Raw genomic sequence first — 16,599 nt, 5'->3', positions numbered from 1 at the left:
GGCCCCCACCCTGGGCCTGGGTTTGTCTCCTCCAGGGAAGGGAAGTGATCTTACTGAAAGACTCTGGCCCCTTCCCACCTCTCGCGCAGGTTCCCTGCACACAGCAAAGTTCCAATGAATTACCTTGGGGGGCTGAGCATGATCGAGGATGCCTCTAGGGGTACAGATATGTTCTGAGCAAGAAAACTCAGTGGCTCTTCCCCTCCAAAGGACAGGCAGAGAACGCTCACTCCACGACTCCGCTCGTCTCTTTAAGTAAAGCCACTCGGCAAGGGCAGCCCTCCACGCCCAAGCTCGACCGTCTCGGTGCCCACACAAACAAGCCCAGATCACGAAGTGCGCGGGGAAGGCGCGGCGCCTTTAAGGGGCGGTGGGCGGGCTGCCCCCTGGCGGCCGGCGCCGCGCACCCCGCCGTCCCGGGCACCTCGGACGGCCGGCGGGGTCAGTGCGGCGGGGCCGGCTCGGCGGGGGCGCGGGCTGCGTGAGGGCGGACGGCGACCGGGAGGAGGAAGAGGCGGCGGCGGCGGGTGAGGCTCGCGGGGGTGGGGACCCGGGGGCGGGCGGAGCCGGGGTGGGGAGGGCGGAGCCGAGGTGGGGGCGGAGCCGGGAGCGGGCCGGGGCGGAGCCGGGGGCGGGCCGGGCCGGGGGCGGGGCGCAGCCGAGCGCGGGCCGGGTCTTCGCTTCTTCCGCGGCGGCCGCCGGAGGGCGTGTTGCTCTGGCCGAGCGGCGGCGGGAGGCGAGCTCGGCGCGGCCTGGGCTCGCTCGCGGCGGCGTCCGGGAAGGAGCGCCTCGCCCCCTCGGCCCGACCCGGCGCGCGCGAGTTGCGGGCCGGCGAGCCCCAGCGCGGGGGCGTGGGCGGCGCAGCCAGTGGCCTTCCGCGCTGAGCGCCGCTCCCTCGTCGGGCCGCCTCGCGCCCGCCCTCCCTCCGCAGGACCGCGCGCCCGGAGCCGCGCCGCGTCCCCGCCGGCCGCCGGGAGGAGGTGCCCGCTCGCTCGTTCGCTCGCTCGCCCGCTCGTCCGCCCGCGGCGCGCGCCGGCCGCCAGCCTCGGCCTGTGGGCGATCTCCTCCGGCCCCGGCTCCCCGCCCGCGGAGGAAGATGCAGACCTTTCTGAAAGGGAAGCGAGTTGGCTACTGGCTAAGCGAGAAGAAAATCAAGAAGCTGAATTTCCAGGCCTTCGCCGAGCTGTGCAGGTACGGGGGGACGGGGCTCCTGGCGCCCGGGGACCCCGGCGCAGCACAGCGCTTGTTTGGGAAGGTTAGAGCTAAACGGGAAGCAGCGGTGCTCGGGGATCCGGAGCCCGGGTAGCCAGGTAGCTGTGGTGGCCAGCGGGTGTGTTCAAGGCAAGCGAGGACCAATGTGGGCGATGTGGCATGGACCAGGGCTTCCAGGTGCACGGAGACCCGGGTCGGGAGGCCCCCAGGTGCCCAGGGAGCGGTGGGCTCGCAGCAAAGGTTGGCAGAGGAGCCTGGGAAATGGGGGACTTCACGGGGTTTGCCAGTGGCTTAAGGTTACTTGTGGACTGGACTGTTTTCTTTCCTTGTGGTCTCCCCTTTAGTGGAGACGGACGCCCATATGTGTTCCCTCCCCACCTACTATGTGCCCTGCATGTGTTGGGCTCATGAAGCTGTCATCTCATGTCACTGGGTTAAGCCTGATTAAAGCGAGTAGCAGTATTTGGCATGTGTGTGATGCTTTGGTGTCTCGTTAGAGCCTGGCAGCCGCCTTGCGAATTGGCCAGGGTGGTGATTCTGGGCCACGTGTTAGAGAAGGGGGACCGGCAGGCAGAGAGGCTGGGGTGCCACGCCAGGGAGTGGCTGCACAGCGGTGCTCAGTCAATGCATGTGGTGTGGAATGGCCTTCCACCATCAGGGCTGCTCCTGGCCCCCCATGCTGGTGCTCAGTGGTCTTCATACCTTATGCTAGTATCGAGTCTTGGGTGAGGTACGCCTCACCTTGCTCTACAACGGCAGCTTTGCCTCTGAGTAGCCGTTGGTTGAATCCTGTTCCAAATGAAAGTCTAAGGGAATTGGCTCCCAAAGCCTTGGTAGATTTGATTTTCAATCATGGGCCTCACTTGCATGCTTGTCCCTGGTGGGGACAAACGTCTTGGAGACTTGGACAGTTGGGTTGCTTATCCCCTGGTGCTGGCGAGTGGCAGGTCTCAGCTGCTCTGTGCAGGCAGGCAGGAGCTACCTCTGTGCCCCCCATGCTGGTCCCAAGGTCCTGGTTCTGCACCCCCCAGGTCTGGGCAAGGTGTCATCTGCCTTTTCGCAGACTGGCTTCCTCCTGAGAAAGCAAGCTTTTCATGGTTGCAAGGGCCAGCAGAGCAGCCCTGGAGTTCACAAGGAAATCAGGAGGAGCCAGCAGCCAGAGCTTTCAAAATGGGTCCAAGGGTTTTTATCAAAAGAGTTCTTTGAACATTGCACCCCAGGTACACACACTTGTGGAAAAGGCACCCTAAGATCCTGAGAAGAGCGCAGGATGCACAGTGGTTAAGCAGTGGATTGCTAACCAAGAGGTTGGTGGTTTGAACCAAGGCTTGAAACTCGAGCTCCGTTCATTCCCCTGCTGAGAATTTGCATTTCTAACAAGCTCTTTCCTGATCATTTGCATTTCCACCCCAGATACACTGAGGCAGAATCTACATTTTAACAAGATCTCCAGGTGATTCTTATGTATAACTTCCTGGGAACTTGTTAGACATGCAAACTCTCATCAGGGGTTCGAATCAGAGCTAACAGTTTGGAAGCCCTGGTTTGAACCCATCAGCTGCTCTGAGGGAGAAAAGACCTGGTCATCTGTTCCCTTTAAGACTCCAGCCTTGGAAACCCTATGGGGCAGTTCTCCTCTGATCAGTTGGGTTGCTAGGAGTTGGAATCACTCGAGGGCTGTGGAGTGTAAGACCCTGAAGAAATGTGGAGAAGCCCCTTCAGCAAGCCCAGAGGCTTGAGGTTCAGCTTTGACGTGAGGCAGTGGAGCTCCCCCTGCAGTCACGTAAGGCTTGGGGAATCCTGGTTGATACCTTGCACCGTTTATACTGACGTCGATATTTGTGTCATCCTGGAATCGCAGCTGAAGCATGAGCTTGTCATCCGGTCACTATGTTTTGCTCTGTAATTAGACGAGCAAAACAATCCCAGCCTGGACTGATGGCTAGGTCCTCGTGCTGGACTCCTATATCTGCTTTCCCTCCCCATGGACCCCCTGGCCTTTAAAAGAAGGTTCTCAGCAGGCTATGATGTCAGCCGCCCTGGGGAAATCAGGAGCAGAGCGTTAATTTCTCTGAAAGTGTTGTTGCGCATAAAGTCTGGTTGCCTTCTTCTGCCCAAGATATTGACTTCAAAGGGAAGGCAGAGAGCATCTTAGTCATTCTAGAACCCTAGGAAGCCCACTTTGTGTTTTCATTAGGGAAGCTTGAGATGCTTTGTCACTTAAGCTTTTAGGAATGAAACAAAAACACGAGTTTGTTTCTTCTTTTTTGCTTCCAGGGCAGCGCCCTCTGGTGGCCACATTTCTAGACTGGGTGCAAACTACTCGGACTGTTCAGACAGTGGCCAGAGCCTTTTGCCTTTGTTTAGTTTGGTATGAATGCAGGTGTGATTTTGGTGGCCCGAGAGATGGATGTTGGCATGTTTGGGACATTGGGAATCTGGAGGCGTAACACTCTTGTATTGATGGAGGATGAATTGTCTGTGAGTTCCCTAATGAAAAAGTCCAGAGGTGTTTGAATGTGACAGACTTGAGGTTCTGCTCTGGACATCTGGGGCAACATCAGCAGCGCCAGGGAGGATGACCGAGATGTGTTGTTCAGTTGAATGTCAAGCCTTGTAAAAACCTCAGAGCAGGAGGGGATGTTGGAGATCATCTCCTCTAACGCCTTTGTTTCTACAGATGGAGAAACAGGCGCGAGAGTGGCAGGCTCCATACTTTGGCTCCTTTTGTTTAACTTCTAGAATGGGTCCAACCCGGTGACTTGAGACCCACCCAGAAAGCAAGCCCTTTCTCCTTGGGATTCTGCCCTTTTCCTAGCGGTCCAACTGCTGCCGTGTTGTCCTTGCGGACACTTTCCTGGCAAGGCTGAGCTGCGCTCCGAGTGTGGGGAGTGACTTCCCTGTTCTCCGAGGGGGCGGGTGCATATCTGTAGCATCGGTGCATGGTTGGAGCCAGGTCCTGGGAGGTGCCCCACCTGCCCAGATACCTTGGGGAGGCACAACGGCCAACCCCTTGGAGATGTGCCCCATGGTAGGTCGGGGCCTCTGGCTCATGAACAGATGGCCTTCTGAATCAGCTTGTTTTAGTGGTCCTGTTTGTTCCCCTGGCCCTCCTCTGTTTCTTCCCCTCTCCACAGGGGACATGGGCTCTTGTTGAGTCTCTTCTGCCCCTCCCATCATCCGTCCCCTCCCCCCAGCACTGAAGCCCCTTGAAAGCTCACTCACATTCTCTCTTTGTGGTTTTATTTCAGAATGCCCAGAAGGGACTTAAGGGGGAAAGCAAAGACATAAAGCTGTTAGTTGAAAATGTTGGGTGATTTCTTTTTTCACTGTCCACAACGCCCTGCTTGGGAATGCCGGCTGACCTGTGTGTCCTTTGTCCAGTGTCTTATGCGTCTATCTGGCTGCTCACTTTCTCACCTTTTTCTTTTCTGTAGTGGATCCTGTGTTGCAGGAGGTGGTAAAAAGGTGCTCGACTTTATGACACGTTTTGGTATAAAATGTGGGTGAGCCTACGTCCTTTTTTACTGTGTTAATAGTTGATTTTTTTAATGAGGTCCTTCTAGGTACCTTATTTCATTTAATCCTCCCAGTATCCCTGGGATGGAGGGATGGGGAAACTGAGGCTCGGGGGGCTGGTGTAAGGAACTTGCCTAATGGTACAGCCAATTAGAAGGCATCTCCGAGGCCAAGGCCTCTCCACCTGAGGACAGCACTTCCTTGTTTATTAAATGTGTGTTCTGTGCCCAGGGTCAGCTGGGCTTTCCTGGAGGTTCCAGCGGCAGAACAATGCCTGTGAGGTTCTGGTCCTTGAGAAACTTGGAGGCCTGCTGGGCAGCCTCTGCTCGTAGGAAATGCGTTTGTGAAGCAATCTCAGACCACTGTATCATTGCATCCTTGCCTGACGGGTCTGCTATGCAGCTCCCACAGAAGGCGCTGAGGCCTGGGGTTCATTAGTGCCCACATTGATCAAGTGCCCTGTGGAGGCCGGGCCTGGTGCCAGGTGGCGGGTTGGGGTGCGGCGGGGGCAGAGCCCTGCCCTCGCAGAGCTAAGAGTCTGGTGTTGACAATAAACTGGCCTGGGCAGTGTGCCCGGGAGAGGGTAGGTGCTGGAGGCCCGCCCTTCCCCTCAGGGCCTACATTTCTTCCTTTAAAATGGGACCATCTCGAAGGTCTCCTGGGCTGGAATTCTATTGAGAACTTAGAAGAGAGAAGGAGGCTCTTTCCCAGGGTTAAGTGATACTGGTCTGTGGGTGGGTATTTTTTTGTTTGTTTTAATGTCTGGGTTTAGCACCACTTTGGGGTATGGGGGTGGGAGGAGGTGCTGACTTAGTTTCCTTTGCAGCTGTACACCAGAAATATCCATAACCCTGCCTTGTAAATGAACACTTGTTCCTGGGTGGTGCCAGCGAGTAACGTGCTTGGCAGCTAACTGAAAGGTTGCGGGTACCTCAGAAGAAAGACCTGTCTACTTCGGAATGATCAGTCATTGAAAACCCTGTGGAGCACAGTTCTACTGTGATACACGTGGGGTCGCCATGAATCAGAATGGACTTAGATGGCAACCATTTTTCTTTTTTTTACCAGCCTCTGAGGGAGTAAACTAGATTTAAAATGGAAGAAAGTGTTCATCTGGACCCTGGTTGTCTATTGAAGGGACTGCGTGGGTTTTGGGCCTGGCTCCACAACTCACTCTCACTTGATCCTGGGCACATTACTCAACTCCTCTGTGCCTCAGTTTCCTCACCTGTAAATTGAGGATAATAATAGTCCTTAGCTCAGGGCTGCTGTGAGGATGGACTGGGTATTAGCTAGAGATATAAAGTATTTACATAGTAGGTGTTTGTTATGCTGTTGTGGTGGTGTTGCTGCTCTCGGGGAATGGGTAACTGGGTTCTTCTCCATGGATGCTTCTCCGTCCAGGGACCTTTGGCATATGTGGGTTTAGGTTCTTGGTTTTGACAATCTGTGAGCACCCCTGAAGCCCATGGTGGGTGCTGAGTGATCATTTTGCAGGGGTCTGGGTTTGTGAGTTAGAAGCTGAGGCTGGTGAGTGGGCTGGGGCCAGGCACAGCTAAGGAGGGGCCCTACCCTGGCTGGCAGCTTCCCAGCATCCCAGTCTTAGCAAGCTCTACTCTCCTGTAACACGTGGCCTCACCTGAATCTTATACACACCCCTCCCCCCAGGTGTGGTGTCCTCACCCATTTTGTGGATGGGGAAACTGACAAACTTACATGTTAATGCAAGATGATACTTTCATTTTTTTAAGTGTCAAAGATTTGAGACGAGTTTGCTGGGTTTCTTGAAAATGCCGAGTCTCTGTTAGTAATCGTATTATTGTTAAGAGCTAACATTTTTTTTATTTAACATTTATTTTTTTCTTTGTCTTTTTGGATGGTCAATACATGTTTGCAGTCAAAAAAAAAAGTTCAGAGGTCTCAGTACACAATGAAAAGTCAGACAGGTTCCTTGTTCCCAAGTTTCAGTTATTCAGGGACAACTACTGTTGGCGGTCTGTCTGTCTCTGTAGGTATTATATGGGTGCCTGCGTGTGTGCACGTGGACCTCTCTCTATGCTTACTGTTCTTCCCTTGGCTCATGTCACGTAACACACTGGGTCTTGGAGAAATTCCATGTCTCTTGGAGAGAGTTTTGTGTCGTTTGCCTCATTTTGTTTAACGGCTGCCTGGCTTGGCTATCAGAATGAGGGTCCCTAGTTTTTCCTCTCTGGCTGTACTGTGGGCCGCTTCCCGTCTTTGCTGGTGTGGACAGTGGGGCAGTACTTGGCTTTACCCATTGCTGAGTACCCATTACCAGCTGGGTGAACATGAGGTCCTGGGTACGTGCATTTTACATTTTCATAGACATTCTGAAACTGCTCACAAAGGTGGCACCAGATTTCCCTCCCAGTGACAGGAGGACCTATGACTGGCAGCCTCCCAGTGTAGCACCTGGACAAATGTTTTGATCCTGGCCAAATACAGGGGTGAAAAATTGTGCTTTTGGTTTACTTTTCTCTTATTATGAGGAGTTCACATGGTGGGGCTGACCGTGCGTTAGGCAGGCACCTGGCAGAACTGCGGCTCACGTACACCTGAGGGACCTGACCTCTACCACTAATCACTGAGCCATCCTGCTGCCACTGATTATTTTCTCAGATGATTTAACAGGTTTGGGGTGCTCAGTAAATACTTAGTGAAGTGCCTTATGAGTGCACGAGGAATATCCATAGTCTATTGTATATAAGCTTGGTAAAGTACTGGGTCAGCGGAAAAGAGGAAGACCTTTAACGAGATGGATTGACACAGGGCTGCAACAATGGGCTCCAGCATAACAGCGATTGTGAGCAAAGCACAGGACTGGGCAGTGTTTCGTTCTGTGGTACATAGGGCCGCTATGAGTTAGAACCCACTCGACGGCGCCTAACAACAACAACAACGTTGTATGTAAGCCCCCAAACCAAACTGTTGCTGTTCAGTCGATTCTCACTCATAGCGATCACATAGGACTGGGTAGAACTGCCCCATAGGGTTTCCAGGGAGCAGCTGGTGGATTCAAACCGCCGACCTTTTTGGTTAGCAGCACAGCCCTTAACCGCTGTGACACCAGAGCTCCCTATTGTATATATTTGGAAATAAATAGGGTTTTTGTTTCTGCTCATATTTTGAATTCAGCCACTGAGCTAGCTTTTTCAGGGAATGCTTTGTATGGTACCTCCTCTTGAAAAAATAATCCTTCTAGAAAGTGAATAATCATTCAGGAGCAGTTCACCCCTTGCTGTGTGAATCTTACCTTCTGCCTTCCTGCGTGATGCAGGTCCAGCCCAGCCATACCCCTCCGGAGGCTGAGAAAGCTGGCCTGGGCATGTGGCTATGCTTTGGGGAGAGTGTCTGACTGTGGAGGGAGGACCCCGGCCCAGTGGGCTTGGGTGGTCTGTCCAAGGTCACACAGTGGGGACGTGGCGGTACTCCCCTTTCTGCCGGGCAAGGCCTCGTCTCAGGCAGACACTTCTTCCCGAGTCACGCACGAGGTGGCTATTGGAGCAACCTGCCATCCCTTTGGACTGTTTGAGTCGTGCCTGATGCTTTGTCTTGCTTGCTTGGAGCCTCCCTTGGGAAGCAGCTGCACTTTGTCGGCCGCCTCCCAGCAGGGCCTCCTGGGCTGGTTTCTATAGGTTGGTCCTTGTGCCAGGGTGAGGGTTGCGGGGTGTCCCCCCAGCCTGCATTTAGGGCGCAGGGGCTAGATCTGTCACGAATCACTCCCATGCAGGAGCCCTGACTCCCATCCCCCACCCTTCACTGACAGGGTGCTTGTGGATCTTGGGGGCAGAAACCGGCGTGCCCTGTTAACTGCTCTGGTGTTGGGGGTGCCTCTGCTGGCAGAGCCAGGAGGGGACTAATAAGCGGCCAGCCGCTACTGGAGGAGAACCAGGTCAAAGTCTTCCCAAGGTGGCTCTTCGGAGAGAGCCTTTTTCCTTCGCTGGGTCTGACTACTCCATAGACACTTAGCACCCTGGCTGCTGGGCTGGTTCCTTTCTCTCCACACCTGCCTGTTGCCTCCCAGTAAAAAGTTGGTTCTGCAGAGGTTGGGGCTTTTGTCTGTCTTGTTCACCTCCGAGATCGCGGTACCTGTAGCGGTACTCATCATAGGAGCCGAAAACAGTGTCTGCTAGTGGGTGAACACAAGAACTGGCCTGTTTTGGAAGCCTTTTCCCTGTCCCTGTGGCTCAGACAAAGCCACTTGTGACACCTGGGCGCTCTGGGCTAGGAAAGAAATCCCAGGAACCCGGGGAGACAGGGAGGGAGTAAGGTGGTGGGTCTCAGGTCAGGAAGGAGCTCACCGGCTTCATTCATTCCTTCTTTTATTCACTCAGCAAATTGTGAGCATCAGCCCCCACCTCGCCCTCGTGAGCCTAGAGGAGAAGCACAAAGATACATAAAGCACTGCCAGGTGTAACTGGAGCCAGGAAGCGTACAAACCAGGGCCTGAGGCCTGTCAAGGCTCGGACGTGGCTGTGGCCACTTTAGTGCTCTGTGGTTGAGATGACCTCTCTGAGGAGGTGACATTTAGCTGAGAGGGGCCTAGAGCCCATTCTCAGGGAGCTGAAAGGCCATAGGGCGGGCAGTGTCTGCTGCCTGGAGGCCTCACGGCCTGGCCTGTCTCTGTGACAGGTTCCTGTGTCCCAGTGGACCTGAGGAGCCCTCAGAGAGGGGCAGGAGGCTCTGGGCATCACTACAGGACAGTTTTCTCTTCAGACAAGATGGTCAAAGGAGGCGCCAGGTGTCCTTCCTTAACCTTGTTCTCCTGCGGGCATGGCCCTGGGGCCCCCCTCCCACCTGAGACTGCAGCTGTGGTCTGGGACCCTGGGGACAGGAGAACAAACGCTCCCCTGGTCCAGCCCAGCCTTTTGTGTTCAGGAAGTGAGCCATTCTAGGCCTTGGGGCTGGGGGATCTCGCCTACCTTGTAGGCCCTAGGTCAGCTGACCTCCCAAAGCTCAGGTTAGGTCTGAGTACCCAAGGGGAGCAGGGATGGAAGCCACACCTGATGCCCTATCTCTTGAACAGTCATTTACCTTCTTCTAGGCCAGTGTTTGCCGAACTTCCCCGACAAAAGAAGCACCTGGGGCGCTAGTGAACATACACATTCTTAAGGTCCCCCCACCCCAGTCAAATAAAGAACCCGCTGGGGAGGAGTCTAGAAATCTCCTTTCACAGAGTGTCCTAATGAGCCTTACTGTGAGGCACTGCTGGAAGCCGAAACTGTTATTTCCCCAAGTGTGTCACTAGGCCTCAACCAAGACTCTCCTGTGTGGGGAAGCACGGTGTTAAACAAAGCTAAGCTGGTCTCTTTACTCTGGGGCTTCTCAGAGACTTGGGGGTGCCCGGGAGGGTGTGCTGGGATGTTTGCAGGCTGGTCTGTCTAGAGCCCCTGTGTGCGAGGGTTGGCTTGTGGGACTCAAGTTCGCTGAACACACTCCCGGAGACCCTGGCACTGGCCACCTGAGGAGGCTGCGTTTGAGCCAGCGGGAGGCAGGGCTGGGCAGCTGGCCGCCCACCTCCTGTGGTCTGCTGGTTGCTATATTTTGAGAGCTACCCTTCTCTTTTAAAAAATTTCTTCTCCCGGGTTGCTGTTTTGTGGTGGAGGATATGTACTTCAAGGTGGATCTCGAGGTCTGGCAGGAGCTTACTTTTGCACAGGAGGACATTCCTGGGGGCCGACCTGGCCAAGATGTAGCTGATTACCAAGACTAGGTCTGGAAACAGACGTTGTAACACAGCCAATGGCACTTTAGCCGATGGTCTTCATTTCCTCAGGCAGCTGTAACAACTTGCTATGAGGTGGGTGCCTTTGAGGATCAGAAGTTTATTGTCTCACAGTCCTGGAGGCTGAACTCTGAATTCGGGTTCGTGGGCAAGTCTGTGCTCTCTGTCTGCACTAGGGGAAGGTCCTTCCTTGTCTCTGGGCGTCCCTTCGCTGCTTGCGCCATGTCCTCACATGCTGTCTTTCCCTGTGTGTGTCCCTGTCCTTCCCTTTTAGATGATACCACTCAGAAGGGATTAGGACCTACCCTACTCCAGCTTGACTTTGTTAACAGAAGAAAAACCATATTTCCAAACAAGGTCACGTCCACAGGCACAGGGGTTAGAACTCCAACATATCTTTTGGGGAAGGGTGGGGAGTGCAGTTCAGTCCATCCCACTTGGTGTTTTACTCTGCAGACGCATTTGCCTTGTCTTTCAGGTACCATTGGCTTGCTGTTGTGTGTCATGGAGTCTATTCCGACTCCTAGTGACCGTATAGGACAGAGTAGAACTGCCCCATAGGGTTTCCTAGGTTGTAATTTTTACAGGTGCAGATCACCGGGTCTTTCCTCCATGGGAAGGAGGCCCTGGTGGCACAGAGGTTAAGTGCTTGGCTGCTAACTGAAAGGTCAGCCATTTGAACCCACCAGCCACACCACTCTGTGGCAGAAAGATGTGGCAGCCTGCTTCTGTAAAGATTACAGCCTAGGAAACCCTATGGGGCCGTTCTGCGCTGTCCTATAGGGTCACTATGAGTCGGACTCAACTTGATGGCAGTGGGTTTGGTTTTTTCCTGTGGAGTGACTGGTGGGTTCAAACTGCCTGAGCTTACAGTTTTCAGCCGAGCACTTAAGCAGTGCACCACCAGGGCTCCCTCCATTGGCTTGACCCAGTTTCAAAAGGAAATCAAGGCTTTTTTTAATGTACATCCCCTGTGTGCAGTTTTTGGGCCCAGTGGAGCGGTGGATGGTAGGTGGTGGAGACCACGGTGAACTTGGAGCCACACGTCATGCCCTGTCCAGCTCACTCACTACCCGTGACAGGGCAGGTATCCTGTTGCCCCAGCCTCTGTGCCCCCATCTGTGAAGTGGGTGTAGAACAGTGTACCCACCTGGAGGGGGCTGCTGAGCATGGCAGGCGCTCAGTGAAGGATAGGCCCCCCCTTCCCCAGGAAAGCCCACCTGCCATGCCCTCCCACCCTCCCGAGGCTGGGGCAGCCCCAGCCCAGGGGCCAAGAGGTACCTACTCCCTCCCTTGATGTCTTTTTCTGATTATGAGGGTGGTCCTTCCATGTCAACGACCAGGACATGCCCCTGGCCTCCAGCCCACTGCTTCCTGGGAGGGCCTTGGGGTGGTAGGGGAGTGTAGGGTACTGAGAGGACTCCCTGTGTGAGTGAGTTTCGCTTTCATTTCTGCCCCACTCTGTTTCCATCTAGCACTTGAGGGCCTGAATGTGGAGATGAGAAAGCCTCTCAGCTGGCCCCCACCTTGGGTGCTTGTCCTGGTGCAATTTCCCGGGCTTTGCCCTGCCCTGAAGGGAGGCTGGGGAGGGGCCCAGGCATCTACTCTTTAGAAAGCACCTCACTCATTCCTTCACGAGTACACGGGAGACATTTTTGTCACCCTTGGAGCAGATGGTGGCTGTTCCCAGAGTGGGGAGGGGTGCGGGACCCTTCTGGAAGCGCACATTAGCCTTTGCGTGAGCGGCCGCGCTACGTTAAGCAGAATAAGAACAACTAGCCCAAAAGTAACATGCGCTCCAGCTACGCGCCTGCTGCTCTGCTAATAAGAAGCACTTTTATACATAGCTCTTTAGGGCTTTTAGTCCTCAATCCCATTTTCCAGACACAGAAACTGAGGCTGTGAGAGGGTAAGTGACCTTCCTAGTTTTTTTTCTTTTTTTTTTTTTGAGTGAAGTCAGAGGATGGCTTCCCTTTTATCCGAGTTGTCGTGACAGGGCTAATGATCTGAGAAGAAAATCAATTTTATGGCTGATTCATACAAGTTGCAGGGGCGTATCATTCTTTTTCTTTTTTCGCTTCTAAATTATATTTATTTTTTTGTTGTAGAGAGTATACACAGCAAAACGTACATGAATTCAACAGTTCCTGCATGTACAGTTCAGTGACACGGATTACATTCTTCAAGTCGGATAGCTGTTCTCACCCTTCTTTTCTGAGTTGTGCCTCCCCCGTTAACAAAAACTCACTGCCCCCTAAGGTTCCTATTTAATCTTTCCAGTTGCTGTTGTTTGTTTGATCCCACATAGATAGTTCTTAAAAGAGCATAATGCTCAAGATGGACCTTTTTTACTAGTTAAGCTGAACTATTGCTTGGTTTTAAGATGACTTCAGAGGGTATTTTTGGTTTCAGATTTAAAGATTATCTCAGGGCAATAGTTTCAGGGATTCATCCAGCCCCCATGGGTATATCAGTTTTGACAGAAAACTCAGTGCCAGTGGATTCAGAAATAAAGAGGATTTCTGGAACTTTTGATTGAAAATATCATGACTTGTGTGTCAGGCTCACCTTAGTTCTCAAAGTGACATCTTTCCTTTTTAACACTTCAGAGAGGTCTTTTCAGCAGATTTGCCCAATGCAATATGTTTGATTTCTTGACTCCTGCTTCCATGGGTGTTGATTGTGGATCCAAGTAAAATGAAATCCTTGACAACTTCAGTCTTTTCTCCATTCATCATGATGCTCCTTATTGGTCCAGTTGTGAGGACTTTTGTTTTCTCTATGTTGAGGAGTAATCCGTACTGAAGGCTGTGGTCTTTGATCTTAATCAGTAAGTACTTCAAGTCCTCTTCACTTTCAGTATGCAAGGTTGTGTCATCTGCATACCGCGGGTTGTTAATGAGTCTTCCTCCAATCCAGATGTCCTATTCTTCATGTAGTTCAGCCATGGTATTTCCAGTTGCCTCATATGCATTCGAAAGCTGGACAAGAATAAGAACGAAGAATTGATGTACTTGAATTATGGTGTTGGTGAAGAATATTTAATACACCATGGGCTGCCGGAAGAATGGACAAATCTGCCTTGGAAGTACAGCCAGAATGCTCCTTAGAAGCAAGGATGATGAGACTGTCTCATGTACTTTGGAAATGTTACAAAGAGGGATCAGTCCCTGGAGAAGGACATCATGCTTGGTAAAGTGGAGGATTTGTGAAAAAGAGGAGGACCCTCAACGAGATGGACTGATTGTGAGGATGGGCAGGGCTGTTGCGCATGAGTTGGAACTAACTCGATGGCACCTAACAACACAGCAACTGGAACTGTTAAATCTGTGGAAAGTTCTGGCTTTGAGTATAGGTGGATTCAGGTGCTCAGGTGATTTTCTTAGGACCTAATTTCTCCTTGCCTCCCTGGTCCCTCCCATGTTGGTGGTGTTCTCAGGCCTGTGTGGTGTCAGGTAAATTCTCACAGCTGACCTTGTTGTGTGCCAGGCACTGTGCTAAATTCCTTATCTGCATTACCTCATTTAACCTATACCATAATCCTGTGAGGTATGGGTGTTTTTAGTACTATTTCCTAATAGGAGACATGGAGCACAGAGGGGTTAAATCCAGGTGCACGGTATGCACCCGCTTACGGTAAATATAACCCACATGAAAGTATGCACTACAAACTAGTAAGTAAGTACTATTCGAGCCCATGTGTACCTTGCTTATTGGGTAATCCGTCCCTAGGTTAAATAACTTGCCCAGGGTCACGCAGCTAGTGGGTGGCAGAGCTGGGATTCAAACCCATGCATGTTGGCTCCAGGGCCTCCCTCTGCCCTCAGGCTCAGGACCAGAGTGGCCTGGATTCGTTCTGATTGTCCCTAAGCCACACACCTGTCCTTGAACCATCGCTGGACTCGGTGGGTGCAGTGTACTCGGCTGGGGTTGGTAAGCCTTGTTCCCCACCTCATGGTCTGAGTGTGGGCAGGGTGGATCTCAAATGGAAGCTGGGGACTCTTCCCTGAAGACAGTGGGATGGATTTGGGGCAGCCAAGGGGAGGTGGAGGGCCCCCCTGGGTCTGGGTCTGCAGTGGCTGCCTGGGATGGGGCTGGGGGCTGCTCTTGCCCAGCCCTGCAGCTCCAGCTGTGATTGTAGACACCCAGGAACGGTGCACCATCTCCAGAAGTGGCCCAGCCAGGACCAGAGTGCTCCCCACCGAAGGTGGGGCCCCTGTCTTTCTTTTGCATTAAACCCGAGCTGGGTTCCCATGGCTGGTCAGGCACAGGGTGATTCTGAGGACCCGAGCTCCGGGGGTCACGCAGGGCCTGGTATCCAGCCCATGGGCAAGGGTTTTATGGGGCCTTGGGTAAAAAAAAAAAAAAAAATTTTTTTTTTTTGGTAAGGCGCCCCAGGGCTAAGGGTGAAGGATGATGTTTTCCCTGCCCAGCTGGTGCTGCGTGGAACCCTGATGTTTTGACACAAGTATTTTGGAGTAAAACATGCTCATGTTAGGTAAACACACAGTCCTGTTGCTGTTTGGCCTGGTCCTGCTCGTGAGTTTAGAAGGCCACTCTCCACCAGAACCTGGACGACTTGGTGCCTGTGAACTGTTCGATGGGGAGGGTTGCTAGAACTGGAGGGGAACCCTCAGAGCCCCGTCCTGTAGTGGGGAGCCCGGGCCCAGGAAGGACCGCTGCCCTGTAGGACACTCAGCTCGGGTGTGCAAAGCCAGAGCCTGGCCCCTCCCACATCCTAGTGGCCTAGAACGGGCTGCAGGGAGTATTTCCTTGTGGAAGTGGAATGGTAGCCCCGGGCCAGAGTCTGGAAGAGGGCTCAGGGTGGTGGGGCCCAGGTCAGGGTGTGGGTCCCTCGGTTCCTTTCTGGAGCCAATGGAGAAGTGAGGCCCCATGGAGAACCTAGCCCTAGACTTGCTTAGTCCCCTTTCTTTACTTGGGTGCCCTAGACCTCTCAGGCTGTTGGGTCCTTTCAGTGGCATGACCCTCGGGTGCAGCTGAGAGGGGTGGAGCTGGTGGGAAAGCCCCGGATGGGAAGGGGTGGGCTGCTCTGGCAGTTCCCCTCTGCTGTGGCCAGCATGGAGAGTAGCTTCTTGGTGGCAGAATTGGGGTCAGGGTGGCTCAGGCCACACTTGGCCGTGTTTAGCTGTCTGGCTTTGCATCAGAGTCCCAGTATGGGGGCCCCCAGCTTAGAGGCCCTGGGACACTAATTTGTGACCCAAACTAGTTGGGCCCCAGCTGTCAGGTTGGACAATGTAGGACCACAGGAAAGTCCCTCTGGCCTGTTCCGTGAAGCTGCGAAGAGGGGGCAGCGGGGCCATTTGGTTTGTCACCTAATAGAAGCAGCATCGGGAAGTAGGAAGCAAGCTCAGAAGGGGACCTTCTCCTTCTGCTTCTTGTCCACATGAAGTTCCATCCAGTCTACTTGGGCAGATTCACAACTGACTTATCAATAGCACTAAAAAAACTTTTGTTAAAAAGAACATACATGATCAAAAATGAAATCATGGCTGGTGGTCACACAGCATTGTGCACGTGCAAAATGCTCCTGAGTTCTGCACTGTAAAATGAAGGGTGTATGACGTGAATTTCACCTCAGTAGAAACAAAGATCCTGGCAGAGGGCGTACAGTGGGGCAGGCTCCTTCGTGCCTGGCCCCGTCCTCAGAGGCAGCCATGGTGTGAATGTTCTCTTGGACAGGTGCTGTGCCTGTGCCAATGGTGGGGACGGACACACAGACACAGACAGCCCCCCAGCCCCCCGTTTGTTTCTGCACAGATGGTGGCACGTTATTCATGCTCTTCCACACTTTTCTTCATCTAATAAAGCTTTGAGATGGTTCTGTAGCTACACTGAGTTTGTCCCAGAAACTTCACAGGAATGTGGTTTCTTCCCTTTTCGCTTGTGATAAAACCTCAGGCTTGAAGAAGACCCCTTGGAGGTTTTAGGCCCACTCCAGGAGGGGACTCCCTCCGCCCTGCTGGCAGTGCTGAGGGGCTTGTATGGGAACCAGGTGGGAGGTACCGCAGTGTGTGGGGGCCTCCCCCCATTCCCCTCCAGCCGGATGTGGCCCTGGCACAGGTTTTCCCTGGGCGAAGGCTGCCAGTGTGCTGCTGGCCTGC

At 53.4% G+C, this 16,599-nt stretch overlaps 1 protein-coding gene across 2 annotated transcripts in view; it reads left to right on the top strand.

Annotated features, from left to right (window-relative positions):
* Positions 1-691: 691 nt before the first annotated feature.
* ITPK1 (inositol-tetrakisphosphate 1-kinase) overlaps positions 692-16,599 on the top strand; it is a 183,811-nt gene continuing 167,903 nt past the window's right edge. Inside the window, exon 1 of one of the 2 annotated variants that reach the window (XM_049899713.1) lies at positions 692-1,191. In XM_049899713.1, the coding sequence (XP_049755670.1) occupies positions 1,097-1,191 (95 nt within the window). In that variant the 5' untranslated portion in view covers positions 692-1,096. The remainder of the gene's footprint in view (positions 1,192-16,599) is intronic. The other variant, XM_049899715.1, reaches the window with a different exon arrangement.

This window comes from Elephas maximus, chromosome 10 (assembly GCF_024166365.1).
Source record: "Elephas maximus indicus isolate mEleMax1 chromosome 10, mEleMax1 primary haplotype, whole genome shotgun sequence".
In the NCBI taxonomy this organism is placed as follows: Eukaryota; Metazoa; Chordata; class Mammalia; order Proboscidea; family Elephantidae; genus Elephas; species Elephas maximus.
The sequence above is the reverse complement of the archived record's forward strand: the minus strand, read 5'-3'. Positions and strand labels throughout refer to the sequence as shown.